The 24,886-nt window shown below is 41.8% G+C and overlaps 2 protein-coding genes across 4 annotated transcripts in view; one reads left to right on the top strand and one right to left on the bottom strand.

Annotated features, from left to right (window-relative positions):
- The window catches only part of zhx3 (zinc fingers and homeoboxes 3), a 13,753-nt gene extending 1,089 nt beyond the window's left edge, over positions 1 to 12,664 (top strand). Inside the window, exons 2-7 of the mRNA XM_024292335.2 lie at positions 5,862 to 6,713; positions 6,795 to 6,902; positions 7,281 to 8,795; positions 8,889 to 9,626; positions 11,044 to 11,308; positions 11,613 to 12,664. Of these exons, the coding sequence (XP_024148103.1) occupies positions 5,994 to 6,713; positions 6,795 to 6,902; positions 7,281 to 8,795; positions 8,889 to 9,626; positions 11,044 to 11,308; positions 11,613 to 11,623 (3,357 nt within the window). The 5' untranslated portion in view covers positions 5,862 to 5,993 and the 3' untranslated portion in view covers positions 11,624 to 12,664. The remainder of the gene's footprint in view (positions 1 to 5,861; positions 6,714 to 6,794; positions 6,903 to 7,280; positions 8,796 to 8,888; positions 9,627 to 11,043; positions 11,309 to 11,612) is intronic.
- Positions 12,665 to 13,924: 1,260 nt separating this feature from the next.
- Positions 13,925 to 24,886, bottom strand: part of plcg1 (phospholipase C, gamma 1) — a 29,187-nt gene continuing 18,225 nt past the window's right edge. For 2 of the 3 annotated variants that reach the window (XM_024292332.2, XM_024292333.2), the window contains exons 18-33: positions 24,658 to 24,858; positions 24,388 to 24,507; positions 24,102 to 24,282; positions 23,954 to 24,031; positions 23,759 to 23,862; positions 23,394 to 23,487; positions 23,202 to 23,274; positions 22,357 to 22,514; positions 22,051 to 22,147; positions 21,745 to 21,969; positions 21,495 to 21,643; positions 18,865 to 18,979; positions 17,893 to 18,054; positions 17,708 to 17,796; positions 16,399 to 16,664; positions 13,925 to 16,322 (exon numbers count right to left, since the gene is read on the bottom strand). In XM_024292332.2, the coding sequence (XP_024148100.1) occupies positions 16,280 to 16,322; positions 16,399 to 16,664; positions 17,708 to 17,796; positions 17,893 to 18,054; positions 18,865 to 18,979; positions 21,495 to 21,643; positions 21,745 to 21,969; positions 22,051 to 22,147; positions 22,357 to 22,514; positions 23,202 to 23,274; positions 23,394 to 23,487; positions 23,759 to 23,862; positions 23,954 to 24,031; positions 24,102 to 24,282; positions 24,388 to 24,507; positions 24,658 to 24,858 (2,155 nt within the window). In that variant the 3' untranslated portion in view covers positions 13,925 to 16,279. The remainder of the gene's footprint in view (positions 16,323 to 16,398; positions 16,665 to 17,707; positions 17,797 to 17,892; positions 18,055 to 18,864; positions 18,980 to 21,494; positions 21,644 to 21,744; positions 21,970 to 22,050; positions 22,148 to 22,356; positions 22,515 to 23,201; positions 23,275 to 23,393; positions 23,488 to 23,758; positions 23,863 to 23,953; positions 24,032 to 24,101; positions 24,283 to 24,387; positions 24,508 to 24,657; positions 24,859 to 24,886) is intronic. The other variant, XM_024292334.2, reaches the window with a different exon arrangement.

The following is a 24,886-nucleotide window of genomic DNA, read 5'->3' as shown; positions in this document are numbered from 1 at the left end:
TCTCACATCTAAAAAAAAATAAATAAAAAAAAAATAAAAGAAAAGCTTTCTATTTAAAATAACGTTGTCTTTGTTTTGGTAACTCATTAAAGACGATTTATTCAATCAAATAAATAATGACACATGAAACAATTCATATTTGTCCTATATTTACATTTTTTTCTTACTGGATGTTTGTGTTGCCACATTTCACAAGTTGGTCCTCAGACATTTGAGGCTGTAAGTGGTTGCCATGGTCCTTCATCATGTCATTGTTGTGATGAGTGTGTGTCACACCAGGGATTAGAGCACAGCTAATGTGTGTCTGACGTCCACGTGAGCCTCAGGTACAGACGGCTTAATCCAGCTACCTGTTTAGCAGACGGCGAACCTTCTTTTTACCAGAGTCCATCTAGACTGCCTGTTTAAAAAAAAAAAATCAAAAGATAAACTAAATCAAAACTCCCAAGTGTTGGCATTTGTATTTAATTTAGTGGCGACTATTTTTCCATCACTCCTCTGCAGCCGACCCATGATGCATCTCTTTGTTCTGTTTCAGAACTCCAATGATCTTGCTGACAGTCTGGTGTTTCAGACTTGAATCATTGACTTTTTTTTTGTCAGCGGGTTGCTTCTCCCTTCTGGACTCAACCAGTACATTTTTTAAATTTATTTGAAGGTTTCTACCAAATGGTACAAAACCCCCTACAGCGCCGTTGAGCCAATCAAGGAGGAAAGCGGCGAGCTGCAGGTTTAGGTCAGCCTCTGATGAACAGCTTGTGATGTCAGCCATTTTAGGATGGACAGCTCATAGCATGGTGCTCCGCCATCTTTTCCTCCCCCCCCTCCCCTCTCAGCCATACCCCAGTTTCACGCGTGCAATAGAGCGCTGGCCGCAGCAGTGCATCTCCAGATGCAGACCTGCAGTTGAGGTTGCCTTGGTGGTTTTCTGCGTCGACAGAGCTGGAGGCCAAATTTCAACCTGTGGACTTCAGGTTGGCGTTGTGTGAGAAACCTTTAAGGTGACTGAGAGAGGATGGGGGGTACCGAGGCTGTTTGATTTTAATTTAAAATTTAGTAATTAGCCATTGATACTTGAAGGCACCAGAAACCATGGATGACTGCAGACACAGAGGGGCCGGTGGGTGTGTCCTTTACAAAGCACATACCTGATACTCAGCAGGAATGCACTCCCACTTTACATTGGAGGATATATATTTTTAAGATGCACAATATCTGACTTTATTTTTGATTTGGTCATGATTGTTTCCTATATTTCTATAAAACTCTTTAGTTGGATAGAAATGCATCAAAGTAGCTACAGCGTGATGCAGAATGTGCTTAAACGCAGGTTCTTGAAAGTGTTTTTAGCCTATGGTGTTCACACTACAAAACCAAGGAGGAGCTTCTTCTTTCTTTTTTTTTTTTTGTACTGTTTACTAGCGCATTTCTGCCCCCTACTTGGTGCGAAATGTGTTGCAAATCCTGTGAGTCTTGTTCGGCATATTTAAAGACGAGGACCTTACTTCATAGAACCTAAGGAACCCCACATGAGGGAGATACCAAATGGCATCACTGCAATGCAAAATCTGACTTAAGGAATTTAAATTGAACTTTCATTGATAAAAGTTTAGGTTTCTACATTAAAAATTGACAGAATAACAGTCTTTTTTTCTTTTTACCTGGAAAACAAACACAAACAGTTGCTTCAAAAATAATTCACTCATAGATTTGATGAATCTGTGTTGCATTGTCTGGTTAATTTTCAAAGATTAATTAAGTTAATTTTTAGCTCTCTAAATACAAGGATTTGTGGCACAAAGAAAGAAAACCTTGGGCCAAGGACTGGATGGCAAAGGAGACGTGTGCTAACCCACATGTGCAAGCTTCAGAGAACCGAGTTGGTGGAAGACAGATTTGAGGGGGGGGGAGTGTGGTTGCCATGGTGACAGTAACACACCACTGGTGCTGACGACCTGTCTCCCTGGGCCAAACTTGTTCGTGGAGGAAGGAGAAGAGGGAGGGAGGGAGGGAAGGAGCTGCAGAGATGTTTGGAAGAGCTGTAGAAAGAACAATGTTTTTTTAAAAAAATAATAAAAATAGAACAAACTGTCTGTTTAATGACCTCGCAAAGATTATTGGTTTAAGAACCAATTTCTGTGTTGCACCTGTGATTCAGCCTAGACAAGAACGTGGACGCCCCCTTCCCCATCGATGAAGCAAATGGGTTTTCAACCAAGAGGTCAAACTCAACCGCCTCACATCTGCGGATCCTCCTCACAATGAACACGGCAGTCTCACCACCTCAGAAAGCAAGATTCACACACAGGCATGCAGGCTCCCACCCCCGCACGCCACATACACACACTCAGACGCGAACACACAAGTTCCCGCCCATCCACCCCACCTCCCTGCTCTCACAGGAAACCCACACATGCAAATGCTGACACACATTACAGGCACAAACTCATCCCCGCCACTCGTTTGCTCGCTCGGTCAGTCGGGGTCGGTAACATTATAGCAGACTCTGCCAGTGAGTCCACACAACTTTCCTTTGCCCGACAATGTTTTTTGTTTTTTTTGTGACACCACTTCGCTGGAGTTGTGTTGCCAACGCGGCATCACCTGTCCAGGCTCAGCACTGAGACACTGTGTTCTTGTTTCTTAGCTGCATTTCTGCAGACGGACTCCAGGTCGTCTCCACTACTAGAACATTCCAGGCCTTACAGTGCAGCGAGGAGGGAGGGAAGCGCCAAGCGCCTGCAGTTCTGAACAGGGAAGGGGCTCGGAGGTGCGGGGGTCGATTAGTTGCAGGAGGAGAAAAAAAATTCCTCGCAGAAACACCTCAGTGCTTCCTCCACCGTAGTTAACACCCCCACTCCCCCCCAAAAAACCGGCCTGCCCATCCCCCACCATCATCTCCAATTCGCTCTCCTCTTGCCTGCCACCCACACCCAGAAAAACCACGTGATGGATGGCTGCGACTGCCCACCCGTAAGCCTTTGTGTCGGTCATGTGACCAGTCTGCCTTGGCAGAGCAATGCCCCCTGATGCATAACTGAATGGTGTTGATGGTGGGTTCGGAGGGGGGCGGTGAAGGAGGGACGCCTAGGGCCCAAGCCAAGGGCAGCTACTGTCTCTATGGGGGGGTGGAGGTGGGAGGGTCAAGGAGAGATGAGGGGCATCATGTTCCCTCACAAGAACTAACATCAATCGCCCGTAAACTCCTCATGAACAGATCCAAAGGACAGGAGTTGCTTCTCCTCCTAAAAACAAAAATCATATTCCTTATTTCACAGGCATAAAGTAGACATTGATGCGCAGTAGTGCTGCCACAACGATTATTTGAATAATCGACTAATCGCCGATAATTTTAATGATTTGTCATCTAATGGGGTCATGCACAAACTGGATGTAAAGCTCACATCTTGACCATCATTAGCTTTAAACTAAAGATATATAGCGCTACCTGCGATAATGGTAGTGTAAATGTATAAGCTGAATTTGGCTAGTGCTGATAGCTAAAAATGCTGAAATTCATAGAAATCGCTGAAGCTAATAGCTGAAAATGCTGAAGCAAATAGCCAGCTAAAATATTAGTTAAATGCCAAATTAGCCTAAAAATCTGAAAAAGCCTAAATTAGCCAAGCAGCTAGCATACAACTGAAATATTAGCTAAACTCCAAAACAGCCTAAAAAACCTTAATACATGCCAAAATAGTCCAAAAAGCTAGCATAATGCCATTATAGCTTTACTACTCTCTGACCCCATATAATATAAAATAACGACTAATCGACTATTAAATTAGTCGTTGACTATTTTAATAGTCGATTGGTCGTGGTAGTCCTAATGCGCGTCATCGTTGGCTGTTAAATATTTCTACATACAGTGCAGTGAACTTGTGGTTGATGTTCGTCCAAAGAGCTTTAGATGATTAAGAATATAAATATTGGTGTGTGCATTTGTGGGTTAAGATTTTTATTTCTGTATAGGAGGGTGAATTTATCAATTAAAAGTGATTTATGAACATTTCAAAGACCCGCTTCAATGAAAATCAAGTTTGTTTTTTATACCATAGTATTTTTCTGTCAATCCAGGACTCATTTAAGGAAAGTTGTGCTAAAAATAGTATTTCTGAGTATTTCTTCATTCAAATCGTGAACCAGGATCAGACGAAAACAGGGAGGGCCGAACTCTCAGCAATGACAAGGGTAAAGGGGGCAGGGTTGCTCTCCTTGACTGTACAAGGCAACTAGACTGAGTAAGTGTGATTTCATCCGTAGTAAATGCCTCAAAATAAAGTGAATTCAGTCGCCATTTTTCCACGATATGGATGTTGCCATGTTGGAACCAGATAACGGTGATTGATCTGAGTCAGCGTTTCTATGGCAACTATTGTTACCCAAAAACTGGAAGTTCACACCCCTACCGCTGAAAGCAGCTCGGGAGAATCTGTCAAACATTCAAGGTGGGGGCCAGTGACCACCACATACATTCTGATTGGCCATTTCCTAACTTGGAAAAAAAAGGATTAGCAAGAAGATGTTTTTAAAAAAAATTGTTATTCTGACAAATATAATGACCGAGTAAAAACTGTTTATTTCTCAATAGAAGTTCAGGGGATTTTGGCTTGTTGGAGCCAGAGGGTACTTCCTATTTGGAACGTGAGGGGGAGGGGTCACTCAGTCCAGTTAATTATACAGTCAATGGTTGCTCCCCAATGGTACTGCCCACAGTTCTGAGGTGAATTTCTAATGACTACTGCCGCTCTGCAGAAACTGTTCTTTAAACCCCTTTTATTTTTGGCTAATTAAATAATTGTACTTAAAAGATTACCAGAAACACTTTAAAAATAGATTAATAGATGGAGTGGAACTTTAATAGTGACATGCTACGACAGAACATCAAAAACAGAAAAGTCTAAACTGGTTCATGACTCCTAAAATACCTAGAGTTGTCTTGTTTACACAATAATGGAGTTCTGTGCTGTTCAGCTTACTAGAAAACCAGATTGATTTTGAGAAGATTTCACACACAGAGATGGTCCAGGCTTTGAGGGAGGTTAGTAGCTTCCTGTTGCGCATGGTTGAGCTGTTGGACCTCCAGACGCTGTTGCTGCTCTGTGCGTGAGGTGTCATGTCGGGGCAGGGAGGGTGCAAGGCAAAATGCCCTCAAGCCGTCCTTCAAAACTGCATCACCGTGGGTTTGTTTGTGGGGGGAAAGAGGGAGGAGCCAAGGCCTCCACAGGAAGCTTCGTCATTTTGAACAAAGATAAATAGTGTGAGGCAAACATTAAAGGTGTTTTTTGGAGGTAAGTCTGTACTACTGTCCGTTGAACAAACATTTACTCACTGGCACTCACTGTAGTTTAAGTTGCACATTCACAGGTTGGTTGTCATTTTCCTTCTCTAATAAGGTCTTCCGAGGGGGTACTGAAGCAGTGCATTGAAAATGTACAGTTTTTATTAATGGGGGTGTGTCTGATGAGAGGAAGTGAGAGTTCTGTGGGGGAGGGGGTCGAACAGGAGCGCTCCCAAACATCCCTGTAGAGAAGAAATGGGCTGTGTGGAATGCTTCTTTTAAAAAAAAAAAAGTTTTGGGAGGAAATGTTGCTCAAACGACAGACTCATATTTTAGAAAAAGATTTTTGAACGAAGAACTGATCAAGCCTTTATTTATACCTATATTTGCATAGTTTTATTTGAATTCAGTGCACAAATTACCTCATGAGGAGGACATTTACTTCTGCTTTTGCTTTATAATAAATCTTTTTCTTTGCTTCTTGAAGCACAAATATGCATTCTAAAAGGGAAATTTTTTGACCTAATTACAGGTTTCTACAACTGATTTAACTCATATTTGTTTCTTATTCTCATTTCAGACGGAAGTGCTTGGGCCTATGGATAAGCCCTGCTGTTTTCCTTCCTCCATGTCTGGCCTATAGGCAGCAGAAAAACATCTTGCTCGCGTTTCTCAGCTATTTAGCCAGCCCACTCCACCACATGGTCACACCATGGCTAGCAAGAGGAAATCTACCATGCCCTGTATGATCCCAAGCAAGATAATCCACCACATAGAGGATGTCGAACAGGACTCTCCAGTTCTCCTCCATCAGCCCAGGATTTCCGGGGGTGACTCTAGTGAATCTTCCAAATCAAATGTGGGGGATGATAAGGATGGGGCTGGAAACTACAACTGCAAACTCTGCACCTTTGAAACCCACGACCTCAACTTGTTCCTGGATCACGTCTACACCGTGCATCCAGAGTTCAGAGCAGAGCCCAGTTTTGTTTGCATGAACTGTGCCGTCTCGGCTCCGAAGTTTGAGGGGCTGGCCCTTCATAACGCTAGGGTTCACCCCAGCACGCTGACCACAACGCTGCAGCTGCGGAAAAGGGACCGGCGAGTTGTGGTGGAGCAAACTCTGAGTTTGACAGAGTTGGGCAAAGAGACCGAGATTTCTATCACCAAAACCCCCATCATGAGAATGCTGAAGGGCAAATCTGAACCCAAGCGAATTGTAGTGTCCCACCCGCTGTCAGAGGAGCCGCTCTCAGACCTGCAGAGTGTCTCCGTGTCCAGAGAGGGTGGAGCTAAAGATGGTGCTGCAGTGACGGTCACCCACGTTCCTACGATTGTCCACAATGGAGCGACGAAGGTCACGCTGCCCTCAGCAATACAGATTGTGAACGGGTCCGCGGGGTTGCCCTTGTTGAAGACGCCCATCACACAGGTAAATGTTAAAGTAAATCAATTTTTTTATTTTATTTTTTTGAGTGTAAAAGGATTTTAGAGATTTTTATAATTCTCTTAGGTGGTTTCTGTAGCCCAAAACAGAGGCGTCCACCATTCTGCAGCGGTCACTTCCCCCTTAAATGTTTCTTCTGCTGCCTCATCTTCATCATCGAAAAATCTCCCCAAGGTATCTTCTTATCATTTTTTTCTTTCAGTCCAGTGTTGACATTCTTTCAACTATTATAACTCTTCAACCCTTTAGGGTTAATGTAATTCCTGTTTATTTTGCAGCAGAGAAAAGCAGTTTTGTGCCAATATTTGGTAATTAAGAGTTCACACTATCGACGTAAACCGGCTCATTCTGTGTGGAAAAAAGTGGTGTTGCTCTCAAAGCCCCTTTTCTACGCTTCAGAATCAGTTGGAATTGCATAAATGGTCGAGGAGCTATGGTTATTCAAAGAGCGTTTTATTTTGCCGTCACCGTCTTCGGCTCCAAGGTTAAAGGGTTAACCAGAATCGTTCAGTTTTTTAAATATTTTAACACTTTTTTTTTTTCTTTTGTCAGGTTATGATTCCTTTGAGTAGCATCCCCACCTACAGTGCCTCTATGGACGAATCCTCTTTCCTGAAGACCTCTTTCAGTAAGTTCCCATACCCCACAAAAGCCGAGCTTTGCTACCTGACTGTGGTCACCAAGTTCCCGGAAGAACAGATCAAGATCTGGTTCACTGCTCAGAGACTGAAGCAAGGCATCAGCTGGTCTCCTGAGGAGATCGAAGAGGCCAGGAGGAAGATGTTCAACACCATCATTCAAACGGCGCCTGCTAACACACAGAGCCACCCCAGTCCCGCCCAGCACACCATCACGGTGCTGCCCGCCTCCCTGGGAGCTGCGGGGATCCCTCAGTTTCTGCAGGGCTCTCTCGTCAGTCAAGGAGGCGTCATTGTCACGCAGCCAGTGGTAGCAAACGGTATTCAGGTCAGCAGTGCTCCTGTGGCCCTGGCTGTAACACCAAAGCCCCAGGCGGCGGCTCGGCCCATGATGCAGGGACGTCCTGCCGCAGCGCTGGTGGCAGACAAAGGCATCAGCATGGTGGTGGGAACGGTGGGGAGCAGCAGTGCAGGGAACAATGTCATCGTCAGCAGCAAAAGCGGGGGAGGAGACTCCAATAGTGCTGCCGGTGGTCAAGGCGGCGTCATCAACCTTAGCCTCGGAAGCAGTAATCAGAGTAAAGCTAAGGCTGGGAGCGGTAACGGGAAACGCGCCTCATCTGCTGTAGACTCCAGCGACAAGAGCAAAGGAAACTCCGCCGGCCGCGTCGGTGCTAAAGTCACAGATGTTAGCAAAGATGACCACATCAACGCTGCAGAGACTGACCGCAGGGCGGGCTCAGGAAGCAGCGTGGTTGTCGGCAGCACAGACAGCGATGGACAGAAGGGGAAAGATGTTAACGGTAGCAGCAGCAGCACGGGAAGCTCAAGTCCAGACAACGTTGATTCCTCTGCAAGAGACTCGCCAAACATCAAAATAGAAGAAGCTTTGTCCCCCGCCTCCAAGTCTTCCTCCGCTTCTCCCGCCCCTCTCAGCGGCTCACGGAATTCCATCAACGCTTTTCTGGATCCCATTTTCTGCAAAGGGAAGAAGTCTCAGGAGCAGCTCACTGCCCTGAAGGACAGCTTCCAGGCCAACCAGTTTCCAGACCAGGATGAAGTGGAACGCCTCATCGGAATCACTGGCCTCACAGTGAGAGAGGTCCGCAAGTGGTTCAGCGACCGACGGTACCACTTCCGTAACCTGAAAGGAGGTCGCTACAGCAACGGGGGGCAAGGTAAACCCGGAGCCCTGTCTGGATCGGGGAGCGATCCATCCCCACCGGGAGGTGGGTCTGCCACCACCCCCGTGGATCTATCTGAATGTAACAGCAACTCTGGTGCAAAAACACACCAGCAGAACTCGCCTGATGCTTTCCAGAACCCTGCTACAACTCCCACCTCCCCCACCACGCCTTCCCGCCGAACAGCCAGACCGCCCTCGTCTGACTTCACAGCCATTCGCTACAAGGAGAGAGAACCCCACCAGGTGAGACACAGATGGTTTCCATTACTCCTCATTAAGCAGCGCATTTAGGAGCTCTTATTTCTGTTGATTTCTTCATGCGTTTGTCTTCTCCAGGTTAAAGCGCTTGAGGCCAGCTTCGCAGAGAACGCCGAGCCATCAGGAGAGGAAGTGGACAGGCTGCGATCTGAGACAAAGATGACCAGGAGGGAGATCCACGGCTGGTTCACCGACAAGAAGAAGAGAATGGCAGCGGAAAAAAAGAAGGAAGAAGCTGAGCGGTTACTGAAGGAGGACGAAGATGAGATGGAAGTCGATGAGGAGGAAAAACAGAAAGACGACGGTTCAGGAGAACCAAAAGTCAACCCTATTAAAATAAATCTAAAGATGCTTAAAGTGACTGAAGCCAGTGGCAAGCCAGAGGGTGAAGGCTCGGAGAATCTAACGTTACAATCTCCAGCTGGCAGCGTGGCTGCTTTCTCCCCGATCTCCACCTCATCTGGCAACTCTAAAGCCCCACAGCCCTCCTCTCTAACCGCTAAAGGCACTCATTCCCCCAAACCTGTAACAGTCCGAGGCAAGAAGACCGTGGAGCAGCTGCACCTGCTCAAACAGGTCTACGCTCGGACCCAGTGGCCCACCGCCACTCAGTATGACGATTTAATCTCAGGCACCGGGCTGCCCAGATCTGAGGTGGTGCGCTGGTTCGGAGACTGCCGCTACGTCCAGAAAAACGGACCGCTGAAGTGGCTTGAGGAGTACCAGAACATGGCTCTGGAGGAGGAGCTGCAGGCGGAGAACACGCAGATCCTGCAGGCCCACCTTGATGCTCAAGGCAGGCTGGAAGAGTCACAGGTACCAAAGAATCAAGCAGAACCTCAGAATTTAGGCTCTGTGCAGCCATGTTTGTATAAGTAGCCATTCTTTATTAACTTACAGAAACAAAGCTTTTCTCTCACAACACTTGAAATTCAATCATTTTCAAGTGGAAGCTTGAAAGACTCTTGAGCTCCAGTTGTTTGTGACTGAAGATAAAATACAGTACGAGATGAATGAGAAAGCTTTTCACTGAATTTAGTCGATGATGCTCCGGCTTTAGAGTTCCTTTTCTTTTATTTTAACCTAACTGGTCTGGTTCTTGACTCCGGAAGGCTTTGTTGCAAATGACATTAAAAAAAATCCTCATCTAAACATTTAAACATTTCCACTGTGTTCTGTTCATGTTCATTTTTGCACAGCTGAAGCAGTGAAAAGGTCAAAACACAATCTGTTCATTCTCAGTCCAGTATATTCAGAATGTGCAAGTTCACAGCACAACTCTGACTTTGGAGCTAGAACTCAAGTTCTCTTGCTTTTTGCAAGAGCGCTGGTCACATTTACAGCATTTACTTTTTTTGCAGTTATTTACATATGCACTTGTAATATTGCACATATTTTTTGTGTAGTTTTGCCACAAATGAGCTAATTATTCGGTGAGGTTTGCGTGAACAACACTTTGTTCTACTTTTTAGGTCTTTCAAGGATAAAGGCTTTTTTTAACACTGGAAAACCTAAGAACATACTTTTAAAGTTAATTTGACAATTTATTTAATTTTAAGTCAAACAGTCAAAACATGTGGCCAAATTTGACCCTGTGGGTTCTCCAAAGTTAAAGAAACAAGGCATGTTGGTACCTACTAATAAACCTTTTCATGTAAAAGATGTTTTTTTATTTAAAAGACATTCAAATAGTACATGTTAGGATCAAAATGGCTGTTCTTTAATTCAGTCTGGTCATTAGCTTAAACTACTTGAACTGGGATCAGCATGTTTGCCTAATTTTAATAACTTTTTATAGTGTTTTTAAGCATGTACTCATTAGTTTATTGAACAGAAATTGAACTTTAGTTGAAAAGGAAAAAAAGGAAAAGCTCATTATTTGTTATTTTGTACTACATTAAATTTAGCCAACTGGTTGAGAGACTATTCATTTGACATTTAGCGAGTGTACTGAAGTCTAGAAGCATGAATGTGTGTGAGTGCAGAATAATAATATGAAAAATGGAGGACTCTGCAAGGACAATTTATGAATTAAAATGGTTATTAAACTGTTTAGTGAGGTGTTATTCATCTCTACTTCATGTTATGTAACACTTTGTGCTTTTTTTGTCAATGCAGTGCATTTACAAAATAATACTTTTCTGCAAATTTAGGGTCACTTCATGAATGACATTAAATTGTGAGGGGAGTCTAATAAAAGCAGGATTTCTCACAGGGTTTTTTTCTATCTCAGTTGCAGGATCTGGTGGAGAAGACGGGTCTGACTGCAGACCTGGTGCGGCACTGGTTTTCCACCCGAGGATCTCGGCTCCAAAGCAAACCCACGGCTGCACAGACGACAGGAGCAGTCGCAGCAGGCGTGGCCGGAACAACGGGATCCTCCCCCCTGGAGCAGCAGCCGGCAGGCGGGACGGAGCAGAAAATGGAGCAATCAGTGTCTAGTTTCACAACCGATGCAGAGAAGACGAACACTAAGGAGATTTTGAATGCTTGTAAAGGTAATGTATGTTTTTCATAAATGCACTTAAAAAAGTACTCACAATTGTATGTACGGTAGCACTTAAAATAAGAATATTTTGTCAAAAATCGAAGTTCTTTAATATTTTAAATATGGTTGTTTAGTCAAAACGTGAAGTTTTATAGTGGGTGGAACCTACAAACACAATCATCCTAATGAGGAGCAGTAAATAATAAGATCTGCTTCAAACGCCTCATCAGCAGATGGTGGAACGATGACGGATCTATACGCGCTTCCTGAAGTGTTTGGGACACTGACTGATTTTTTTATTGTCATCACTACAGAGACGGACTGAGGCGACCTCGGAGTGAAGCTGGAGTTCACAACGCAGGTGGTCTTTGTTCTGGGGGTCCGACGGCAGATGCACTTTGTAACAGGATCACTGGATGGAAACGGATCTTGAATACCTATCCATCCTTCCCTCCCGCACTCCTTCCCCTCTCACCCCCCCCCACCCCCCAGCGGTAGGCGTGACCTCCCCCGCGACGCGAGGCAGAAGCTGACCTCACTCCCTCTTTCTCCCCTCCTTCTCCTGTTTCGCGTGGCCCCACACTCCACAGATGCCACCTCCCTGCATTTTCTCAGCCACCATTTTCCCTCAAGGACAAAGTTTTTTTTCTTTTTCTTTTTACATTTTTGGACAAGCACAGGAGTGAAAACCAAAGGAAGCGGAGGCTGATGGCGGTCTGCTGCCATGTTTGCTCTGCCTGCTCGCATGATGGGAGAAACAGTGGACATGAAAGGAAATGGGGGGGTGGGGGGTCATGACGGCCTGATCAGGGGTGGGGGGTTGGGACGCAGAGAAATGGTCAGACTTGAATTAGCCCAGTATTGTGAGACTGTCCGTTGTTTGTTCTTTAAGGTACGAAAAAAATGCACAATTCTTTATTTTGTACAAAAGTGCTTGCCGAGGCCTTAGATAAAACTTTTTAGTATTTTTTTTTTCTTCGTCATGTTTGCAGCTTACTTTAAAAGTGCTAGCTAGGCTGTTCACAGCCCATCTCTGTTTGTCTGTATTCTGTTTGCTAGAATTTGGACATCAGTTGTTCCAAGTTGGAAATCACATCAGCCATAGGAGGCGAGCACCCTGTGGTGTCAAAACAAAAAAACAAATGTGATCAAATATATTCTATCTAATGGAGTAGTGGAGGTTTGTGTTGTAGCATTAAGTGCTTCTTTAAGTCACTGACGTGTACAACAATCTGTTTTTATGGAACTTTCTTACTGAATAAATTTGACTGTACAATAACTGAACTTTTATTAAAGTTCCATACTTAGGTTGGATGTACAATTTTTACAAATGCATTTGCAGAATAAACAGAATGTATTGAATGTGCGGCTCTTGAGCAAAGTCGAGTTGTCTGTGTTGGAATTTGGTTCTAAAGATATTGCTCTCTTTTAGGAACAAGAACAGGTTTGTTTTAACCAGTGCTGCAATATCTCTGTTGTCCACTAGAGGCGCTGTATCTGTTAAAAATTAGGGATGTAACAATTAAATTACTTATCGATGAGTTAATGATTGTATTATATTGATGTGGAAAAACAACAGTAGGCTGAACTTTATGAAACTAAAATGTGAATAGATTTGCTTACTTCTTTGTACGCTTATTTAATTTAAACTTGATTATCTTGCAAAAACGTACCTGCACTTTTTAGTACCAAGTATTCATGTCTAAGTCACAGTGGTTGAAGTTTTAGCTAAAGAAGTCCTGGATTGACTTTAGGTCAGTGAATCGAATTATTTAAAATTAAGCAATATTGACTATGAATTTTATCAGCAATCACAAGAAATGATATAAATCAAATGGTTAAAATGAATCATTACACCTCTAATAAAAATACATGATATTAAACTGAACAAAAGGCCCTAAAATGCAGTAAATCTCAGTCCCGTGTCTCTTTCAACAGCACCATTAAAAAATTATGGATTATTCCATTATAGGTTGGAAATCCTACTACGTATGCTTATGCAAGAATTATGCAAATTCTTTTTGAAAAACACCTGAAAATGTATTAACAAAGTGGCAATTCAACCGTTCAAACTTTTCTCAGTCATATTCTAAAGAAATTTGTAAAAAAAATAGTTGTGGTACAGTCATGGGATATATATCGTAATGTGATACATGTCTTGCGATATGCATCGTATCATCAGACTTATTAATAGGATAAAAGACCCATTAATATTCAGGTAGATTCTTTTCTAAGTCTTACTCTTAAAAAAAAAAATGTAAAAGTGGTTCTGGTATAGTCGTGGGATATATCGCAATATGTATCGCGACACATATCTCACAATATGTATCGTATCGTCCGACTCTTGCCAATACACACCCCAGTGTGTTCAATATGCATTCTCATAACGACTCCTTTCCCTCCTATGTGTTAGTTTTCATTTTGTGTAGTAGTAGGATGTTTCCACAGTGTGCTGAATTTGAGGGAGATTACAGATATAGGGTTATTAGGGAGATATAGTGTCCAGCTGAGTTTAATAGCTTTTTTTCTCATATTGGATTCTCCACGATAATACAAACTGGTTAGACAAAGAGCTCTATTTCCCTGAAGCAAACGTTATGTACAAAAATGTGTGAACAATCAGAAATGTATAAAGCAGTGATTATTTTATTTACTTTTTAGGCTCGAGTATGTTTTATATGAAAAGCAAAATTAAAAACGAACACTTCTCTCTGTAGTTTAGGCACATTTACATGAAGGCAAACAATTTTTAACAAGCAAAGAATACGAGACTGAAAGGGAAAAAAAACATACAATCAAGTGCAGAGTGCACCCACAATGTTGTTATTCTGCTGGATTAGTCTTTATTACAGGTTGTAGATGTGCCTGTAAGAGCACACCAAGACTGCAGGATGCACTTTTAATGTGACATAAATGCAGATGAAGGCACGGCAAAGAAGAGCAGTGCTGCACTAGAAGACGAGAAAGAAAAGAACGCAACAAAAAGCAGCTTTGGGATTAAATCAGAGGATGGAGCGAGATGCTTTAGACTGAGTTTGGATCTTCAATCATACCATATGGCTTTAGTGTATCTCTGGATATCAGAGGGTACATCATACAGGCGTCATGTTAAGGGCGGGAACATTACACCAAAAGAAAAAAAAAATAATACCTCAGTCATCTGGATTCACTGACAACCCACAGACTAATTTACACCATGTGACTTGATGTTTACCTTTCAATTCAGAGACGAAGCACATTTTCAAATATGTTTGGTTTTAATGTTTGGAGGTGTTAGTCGACTTTTTAAAGTTTGAATTAAATCTTCCGACTCTAGTTTTTAGTTTTTAACAGATAAAGTTCATATTAGGCTAAATTTAAAACATGCTAAGCCAGTACTTTGCTAATAAAATTGTGTATACCAGATAAAGAAGTGTATTTTTTTTGATGGAACAGCTTGATTTGGAAATAAAATACGACTTCAGTGTAAACACAAATAAGTCAGTCGAGTTTGTGAAGAAAACGTCCCAGATGACAGAGGTTTCTTTACAGGTTACACCATTTTCTCAGACCATCAGTCTGTCTGCAATACTGTAAGTCTTTTCAACCCCCTCCTTTAACATTTACACACGATTCAAAAATAATACATTTCAGAACTAATTTGTTAAATTTAAATTACATGAAAATATCCATTCACTTTCGGGGGGGTCTGTTTTAAACAAATAAACACTAAAAATTGTTACACTGCCCTGCTAACAAAACTTGAAATGTAAAAATAAATGAAGACATTGGATAGAATTGCTTTTATGTGATACAATCTCCATCCCAATTTCCATAATTACAGTATTTATGATACAGTGAAAACACCTAACAATGGAAACATTTACTATGAGTAAAATGGGAGTTTACTTGCTTTACTTTTAAGTAAACTACTATGATGGACTGTTTTAAAAAAGAAAAAAATCTGTTGAACAATTGGCAATAATGCAGCCCTGAGCCCTGTGAACTACCACTGACTGTGTGCCCATGAGCAATTTGGTAACACATGTAGGCAGAAAGCTTACGAAAAAGAAAAGTTAATGCGTCCCTGGTCTTACATCACACAGTGAGAGTTTGGTTGACCACCTACTACGACCGTGATGATGACGAGGGAGGAGCAGTTGGCGTCAGACGAGGACATGAACACGGGACAGCGGAGCCATGTGCCGCGGTTTGGAATGTAAGTTAAGAATTAAAAATGTGGAAACATCTCATTTGTCAGTAAAAATGCGGTGACTTTTGCTACACATAAAAAAAAACTAGGTTAGAAGTTCACGCACTGCTCCCTTAATGCAGAAAAAAAGATGTTGAAAATAGCCATGTAGAGCCCTCATGTAATACACAAGCATAAAAAAGTCACATTATGAATGTTTAAAGGTTTAAATAATTATAATTAATAAAAACATGAAGATAGAAGCTCTTTCAGAGCACGTCGTTGGCTGCTGCTGTTCCCCGGAAAACCGCACAGCAGGAATAAATAGATATTTTCAGTACGGCAAAAACGGGAGAGCCAAGACATCCAACCGGAAACAGTTTCAAACTGATCCCTTTTTGTGTTCTCTGCTCCCCCAAAAAAACTAAAGCAGCTGTTGTGCACAAAAACAGCAGAGATTATAATCTGGCCACAGAACACACAGTCCAGAACAGGAACTTTGACAGTTTTGTTTTGTGTTCTGCTGTGAATGCCGCTTCTTTTCTCTTCTTCCTGTCCGCAGCAGTCGGGCTTCCTCTCGGTGACCCTCACCCCTCCGCTGCCCCGTTGCCTCCTTAGGAGGGGAGGGGGGGCAGGTGTCTGAAAAACAGAGGGAGGGGAAAGCTGCCTCTAATGTAGGCCAAATGGTGGTGGCCGTTTCCATGGAAACACCGTTCACAGCAGTCAGTGACATCATCAGCACAGAAAGAGAGGGGGGGGAACGGTCGCAGGGAGGGGCTGCAACGGGACTGAGACCTGATTGGCTCGGACTTAGACACGGTTTTCTCCGCTCACTTTGGTCCGCAGCAGCATCCTGTGGGGAAAAACAAAGAGGGGAGAGTGTCAGGAGTTTGAAAGCCAGCTTTGGAATCAGCGTCACTCACACCAACCTTCTGTTCTGAGGGTCCATGTGGTCAAACAGGGCCTCCTGAGACACCCGGAAGTCCTCTAACGGGGACTGGTAGCGGGACTCGAAAGAGCCCTCCCTTCCCCGGTAAGCCATGGCCTGAGCCGGCGACTGGGGTAGAGAAGACATACTGGAGGACGACGAGGACACGGAGCTCAGCTCCCCAAAACGTTCCCGCCCTCCGTGGGCTGATGCCGTGACTGCTGTGCTCCCAGCCAGGAACGAGCTTGGAATATCGCCGTTTTCATTCTGAAAGAACCGCGAGAAGCGTCAACACCCACAATGCCTTGCAGATGTATCGTTTACACACAATGTGAAAATGAAAGGGCCAACACAAACAATACAGCATGTAGGTGATGGGAAAGGTGATTACAAAGACAGTTAAACAGCAGAGAAGCACAAGTTAGAACAAAAGAAACCAGACTTAATGTTTCTAAAATCATCTAATAGGATGAAGAAATCTGCCCCCACAAACAATTCAAATATTTGACAAACAAGTCACAAAACAAATATTTTAAAAATACACAGCCCTTTTAGTGGTAATATATATATAAAATTATGTCAAACTCAGTATTTTACTCAATGTGTTTGGGAAGTAAAACTTGTATTCATGATTTTACCAATTTGGAAATGCATGTTGGTTCCACATAAAACGTGGAGTCAAAAATGCAAATTGCTGCATTCCCAAAACATTTTTTAAGTCCTTCCAAGGCTGGATAGTGTTGTTGACCAAACTTATTTAAACTTAAGTTAAAGTACTATTAGCTGTCACACACCTAGGTGGGTGAAATGCCTTTTTTTATGCGCCTTATAATCAGGAGTGCTTTTATATGAATCAACTCTGGTTGAGCTCAATGATGTCGATTCAATTTTGCGATGACGCTTTATCAAAATTTCTGTGTTTGTCTTACAAGTGGCAAACAAAGTCAGGCGTTATTGTAAATATGCTAATGCGGCTAACGTGTAGCGGTGCTGAACAGGGCTTTTTTTGTTACTAACAAGATTGAGAGTTAGCTTAGTCAGTGTAATGTTTGTTTTAGTGGTATCAGTCTGTTTTTTGGCATGTTGCAAATAAAGTTGGGAGTTACAGGTATTGTTCATACGACTTATCTCTGACGTTTTTCTCCCTTAATATGCCTCACATGTGTTCAAATATAGACTATTCAATGACGGTGCGCCCTTTAGTGGAAAAATATGGTGATTTCTTAAAATATAGTGTATTAAAAACACGTTTACAACAATCATTTGCTGAGGCAGCATCTGCTTATCTTCAGCTCAGACCAGAAACTCACCCTGCCTCTGATGACATCCAGGTGGACCAACAGAGAAGCCAACTCCAGATCCTCATTGTAGCTGTTCTTCAAAGGCACTGACCGGTAGCCTGGTGCATTACAAAAGACATAAAGACATGGCCGAGAAAGGAGAAACACTAATCCAACCACCCAAAAAAACTAAAACTGTAGCTCTGAACACAAACCTGTCTTGAGGCCCTGGATGGGGAATGTAGCTTGTGCCAGGAAGTTCTGGTCATTGAACATGTCAACCTCATTAACCAGAAAACGCAGGAAGGCAAAGGCAGAGTTGTACACTGTGAAATGGAATGACTTCCTTGGCCACATGGGGTTCAGCCCATTATCCGCTGGAAGCAACAACAAACAGGATAAACAGAGAAGGGTGAGGAATGTCAAACGACTTTAACTAGTAACTAATACACCACATAAAAAAAACACAAACTGGAAAAAAGTTCAACTAAAACACAAAAAAAACAATAAATCTTCATCTGATTCTGATATCTTAAATCTTTTTTTTTTATATAAAATATGGAATAACATCCCTCAAAAAAATGTTTAAGTGAAGCAGTAAAGACTCAATGCAACACAACAGCTTAGGATGAAAAAAGAATGCACACAACTGAAATATTCTGTTTGGGGTCACTTAAATGATGTGCAGGGGTCTCAAAAGTTTTCAGAGTAAGAGGCTACCACTACTGAATTGAGCGCTGAAAAGATCTGCCAATCAACGGGTTTCAACAGTAGCTCCGCCCCAACTGGTTTCTTTGGACCAACAAACAATGGTGGTCCAAAAAAGGAACAGTTCAGTCTGGCTTAATGGGTCCACTTTATAATGGAAAAGCTCAAAATACTGGACCGAACCACACTTAACCGATCAGTGGAACATGATGCTTAAGTGACTGACAGTGGAGCAATCGAATAATTTTAGGATCCTTCCATGACTTCAGAGTTTTAAGCTACTTAGTTCCCGTTTGAGCTGGAAGGTTCAGTTATGGGTCTAAAAAGAACTGGAAAACTTCCAGCTGCCGGTTTTTACCCATGGCGTGCATGAAAGAGGGAAGTTCCACAAATATTTTAGTAAACAAGCCGGTCATTTTGGAAGTTTTAACAACCTTTCCCTCCACATCTACAGGTGTCAAAAGTGAAGTAACACTAACCTGTTGACTCAGTTTTTTGCTTGGAGTTGTCATACTCTGCTCCGCACACTTCAATCTCAACCAGAGGAGAAACGATGCCTCGTCCGTTCTTAGGGAGGTGCCGGGCGCCCAAGACCTTTAGAATAGAGGAATGATGATGATTTACATTCATTTAATTACAAAAATAAACACACACAGTCCACTTATGACTCAAACAAGTCCAAGACTCTAGACTGCTTCATAATGGTGCAAAAAAAAAAAAACAAAAAAAACCTATGCAAGTGGCTGAAACTGATGCCAAAAAGTGAGTTTTTTTCAAATACAAGTATTTGAAGTCAATCCATTTAAAGTCAATTTCACTTTCACAGCAAACAAGTTCAGATGATACATTTTCTGATAAGTATTCTCAATTTTATTAAAGATTTTTTGCAACTTAAAATTGTTTTACAAAAACAAAACAAAAAGTCTTCAGAGGCTGTAAATATTTTTACTTAGACTTCAAGTTCATTTCAGACATGAAAGGTTCTATAGCACCAAAAAAAGCATGCACCAGTTTTGAGATCATTACAGAACTCAAACATTATGTTGTTAACTGGTCCTAAAAATACATTTAAATCCAATCTAATAAAAAATGTAAAAACATTGCAAGAAAACATGACCTGATTGATTCAAAATCAAGATGTCAATCAGAATTAAAGTTCTGATCACTCCTGATTTCTGGAGAAACAGCAGGAGTGCAGCCTCTTTAAATAAAGGTTTTTTAGTGTGCATCAAAACAGCAGCAAAGACAATGAACTCACAGGAGCAAATAATACCAACGTCATGGTAAAAGATAAATCAGTAGAAAATCTCTACAGTAAACCATTATGATTCAAAATTGGTTTTTACGTTTTTCTTTAACTGGACCCTGTAACCAAGTCAGCTGCAGACTTCAGTGACTTGAGTTAGCAGGTTATAGTATACGTTTTTAACAGAGCAGATAGAGAGGATTTAACAGGTATGTTTTTAGGAGCTCCAACCTCAGCATCTTTCTAGCTATAAAACGACTGTCTCTCCTCTTAATGTGTCCAAACCATCTCAATCTGCTTCCTTAAATCTTTAGAACATTAAGCATGAGCTATTCCTATGATGAATGTATTCCTGATCCTATCCATCTGCATCAGTCCCAAAGAGAACCTCAACATCTTCATCTCTGCTCTTCCTCCCGTCTTTTTCTTACAGCATGACTGCTACACCATTCCTTTCATTCCTGCTGACATTTTCCTTCAACAATTGAAAGCATCGTTCTCATTTACACACTGTAACTGTCTACATCTCCTTTCCAGAGCAAACCTCCACCTCTTTAAATGTTCCTCCACCTACTCTCACCACAGATCACAATGCTGTCTGCAAACCCCATGCTCCACAGAGATTCCTGTCAAACCTCATGAAACCATGCTGTTGCTCACAAATGCTCCTTTCTAACCACAGCTTAGCTCCCAGTACTCTTTCCCATAACTTTGTAGTGACTCAGCTTTGTTCCTCTGTAGCTTCCAAAACTCTGCACGTCTCTCCTCTTCTACTTTTTCAACAGTATTTGTTCTCATTCATCACCTCTTTAAAGTTCTTCTTTCATATTTCCATCACACTTGTAGAACCTGTCAACACATTTCCATCCCTGTTCTTGATCCTGTCCACGTCCTTCAGATCTTTGTTTCTTTGGCAGATCTATCTCTCTCCTCTATATGTCTTATCTTTCATATGAGTACATACAAACTTTGTTTGAGTTTTGCCACCTTCACCTTCTGCAGCCCCTCTATGTACCTCTATCCTTTAAGTGACCAACTTTTCTTCAACTCACTTCCAAAACTTATCGATACCACCAAAAACTCCTTTTAGGCTTTCTTTATTCCCAACGACAGTGCCATTTAAATCCTTTAAACAAAGTCTGTCATCATTTATATTTCTGGATTCTTGATCTGAACACCAAATGTCTCCATCATGTCCTCATGACCTCATGACCTCTCTTTCCTTCACCCACATTGCTGAAGTCTCCCGAATCCCCTTCACCTGTCCCCTCTAAGGAAAGATCTGGATCACCTCATCCACCTCCCTCCAGTATTTCACATCCTACCTGAGACACATGATCACCTTTAACATCACAACTTCAACTTCCAGCACAGGAAATTAATGCATGAAGCAAAAATTTATATTAACAGGTGTAAAAATCAAAAATCCAAATCTAAGTTGAGTTAAACTTACAGCTGATTCATAGAGAGACGAGTGTAAAGAAATCCATGCAAGTATCTAGAAAATTAGGTTTATAAAGTAATGATTACAAAAAAGTCAGAACAACAGCTGATACAGCGTGTTGAATTCCTGCCTGCTTATTTTTCCATTTACCTAATATTTATTATTTACCCGAGGTTATTTATTACCTATTTAAGTCTTTGTCAAGATTTTATTTACATCTATTTGGCTTTATTTTTTATTTTATTTTTAGGAGTAGCAATGTTTTAAGCAGATGCAGTAGACTGCTTTTCAGAGGGGAATAAATAAAGTACTTGTCATTTTTTTTTCATTTTCACACCTTCCCTTTTCACCTCATTTGATAGTTCAATTTTTCATGATTTTTTTCCTGATCCTCCTTAAAGACCACACCAGCATCGTACCTCTATCACTAGAGTGACCTGTTCCATGCCTCTTAGCGTGTTTCTGTCAAAAGGATCAAAGTTGTCGTCCCTCATGATGGGCGGCTGAAGAACGTAACCATTCCTTCCATTCAGCATGAACAGTGCCTGGTTCATCTGCATGGGCTTATCTGCATAGATCAAAACGGATTAGATCAGCGACGTTTTTACTGAATGACATAGAATAAAAAATAATGCAAAAAAAAGTTTCTTTTAGGAAATTTTAAGTTACCTGCTGTCTGAAAATTGAGTGCAACCAGCTGGGAACCGCAGAGCCACATGGGGAGAGGGTCATAATTAGAGGAGTCCAGTCGCTGCCCTTTGGGATAAATCCTGGACAGTTGGAGTCGGTTGTACTGAAGGAACTTCTTTCCTTTGATCTTGTTAGCATATTTCTCTGCTTTGGTTTCCGGGAAAGACGACATGTCACGGAAACAAGCTCTCTCTGTGCCGATCTCTACAAAAGAAACACAAAATCATAGTTATGAGTCTTTGTGTTTGATCAACTGCATTTTAAACGTCTGCCAGTACTCCTTACTCTCTTCATCAAACGGCACAGGCCGACAGTAGATGACCAGATCGGACAACTCTAGTGCAATCTTCTTCCTCCTCTCCATCATCTTCCCTTCCTCCAGCTGGAGACAAACACACACATTTATCCACCAATTACACGGCACAAAATTAATGCAGATGTGAATTAATTTGCTTTAATAAACAATCCAGGATGCGTTTAATCTAAAACATGTTGATTCACAACACTGTCAAAAACAATTTAAAAATGACATCATATTTTCCAAAAGTGAAACTATGAGTTGACATCGTGGGATCACAGATGGGCGTTTACCTTGGCCTCCGAGGTCATGGTAACTTCACGGATCTTGTTCATCCATTCCTTAAGCTCCTCTTGGTTGCTGGTAGACACGTCCAGGATTGTGTGCATGTTGGTATTCAGAACTAGAGAAAAGACGTACAGTCTGTTGCCCTTCCCCTCGGGGCGCGGAACTGAAAATGGCGTTTGGTACAGTTAGTTATGAAAGGAAACTTTCAGTGACAGTTTGCTGAAATGGAATGCAAGCACCAAACTATATGAACTGCAGTGCAGAAGTTTATATAAATGAGGCCAAATACAGTCTTAACTCGAACAATTTAACTTTATATATTTTTTTCCCATCAAAAAGTTTAAATGATTTTCATCAGAGGCCATAAAAAGAATGAAAGTTTTCCCAAAATGAGGCACTTTTCCATGCAGCCACTAGATGGAACCATTGAGTCAACTTTAAAGAACATAATAGACGACAATATTAACTCAATTAACAGAAAAATGTGCAGCCAGAGAGAGCACAATACTAGTCTAAAATGACAATGTCAAAGCTTGTTTTCCAAAAAACCCAGTTCTGGCTGCATCGTATTGCTGGAGCGCACCCAAGTTTGAGTAAATAGCATTAATTCATAAAAAAAAGGACACCAACCCAATGTTGTAGCAAGATGTTCACATAAAAAATAAACCTAATTGCCAAAAACAAAACAAAAAACAAAAAAAAGAGGCTTAATACTTAACAAAAACACTGCAAGCGTTTGTATTTAGAAGACAGTGTACATTAATTTGAAAGTGTCAACCTAGAGGTTTTCTGGTAGGATTGCTCTGCACCCCTGCAGAAAAGTCAAACAGGAAGAGGTGGGTTTACTTACCAATCTGACAGGAAGACAAATCCACGGTTCCTCTCAACAGATCTCCCAAAGGACTGTTTTCTGTCATGTCCTGCTTAAAAAACAAAGATATTACAGTGTTTAAAGTCTATTTCACTTATTTCAACCGTTTTAATTTTAAAAGCAGAAATGTGCTGCAGTTGCACTCGTTCATTTTGAAGGTTCAGTCCTTACGGTTATGTCAGGCTCTGCAGCCGATGGACTGATCTCCTCCACATAGTTTGCAGGAAACCAGAACTGCTTCTTTCCTCCATAATCACCTTTCCACCTGACGCCAACAAAACCAAGAAAATTAGGATGAATTGGATATAAATTTGTCTTACTAAATACAGCTAAATTTGCCGCTCAAAATTATTCTTGCAATGTAAACTGTTGATACTCCTCAAACATGTGCAATTAAAAAAAAGGTTTAATAAATAATCAGATGTTGCTTTTTAATTTTTTTACATGAAGACATGTTTCAAAATAATACCAACATTTTTTCTTTCTACAATAAGAACGTTTCATGGATGTAGTCACTTCCTCCACCTCACACTCACCATCCACCTTCCTGTTTGTCAACATTAGAAATGATGGTGTCCTTGGTGAAGGAGAGCTCGTCATCTCTCTGAGCTTTATACTCGTACATCGCTCTCACCGTGCACTGACAAGAGAACACAGAAGGTTGCACATAAGCACGCTTAATTTAACACAAGGTCAAGGTATACAGGCGCAGGGAATTTTTCAACGCTCACCTTCAAAGTCGGCATTTGATTAGCCTCCACGTAAAAGCCAGGATTCCTTCCCTCATACAGAGAACCATAGTCTGGCTCCTGTAAGAAGATGCCATGTTTTAACACACCTGAGCTACAGGCAGATTTACCCACCATGAGGAGTACTTACCGCAGTGCCTATTTTCTCCAGAGTGTCCTCGTTGATGGGATAGCGTAGCTTCATTTTGCGATATAAAGGGTGCTTTTCAAAATAACTGACGAGATCCACTAGGCTGTCGAACTCGGAGGTGCCCAACTGCACGGTCTGACCCTCCTGCTGAACTCGACAGTGTTTGATCTTACCCTCAGCCCTGAGAGGAAGCCACACAAACAGCCACACTCAGAAAAATTTACATTATTATAGATTCTGAAAGTTCGAAACATTCGTCTCATTATCTAAAAAGCCTTCAGTTTACCTGAATGAGATGGCATAGGAGTTTGGTTCTGCCCTTTTCCTGATAAGGAAAGCTCCATCACGAGGAACCCTCATCAGCATATTCTCTGCGTGGCTCCTGGATAAGTTAGCATGGTACCACCTAAATAAAAAAAGAAAAAAAAATATTGACGAGGCAGCAGATATTTTTTAGATGGAAATGTAAACTAATAGTAAAAAGACGTTTAGTAAAGTATTTGAAACATGCATTGAAGAAGGCTTTAAAAATCAATCACGTCAGATAAAAACGTACTCTTTGTTCTCATGAGCATTGGTCTGAGGCACTGGTTCTGTCAGCTTCATCTCAAATTCATTGCAGCGCAGCGGCACCTGCTGGTAGTGACTGATCAGGGCGAAGAGCGTGTCAAACACGAGGTTGTCCGTCAGATAGAACTTGGGGCTGCCCGCCTCCTGGCGTGAGTGAATACGACAGTGCTGCACCCTCCCCGAGCGCCTGTCGGACAAAAAAAAAAAAAAAAAAA

The sequence above is a fragment of the Oryzias melastigma genome, linkage group LG7, assembly GCF_002922805.2.
Source record: "Oryzias melastigma strain HK-1 linkage group LG7, ASM292280v2, whole genome shotgun sequence".
NCBI lineage: Eukaryota > Metazoa > Chordata > Actinopteri > Beloniformes > Adrianichthyidae > Oryzias > Oryzias melastigma.
The sequence above is the reverse complement of the archived record's forward strand: the minus strand, read 5'-3'. Positions and strand labels throughout refer to the sequence as shown.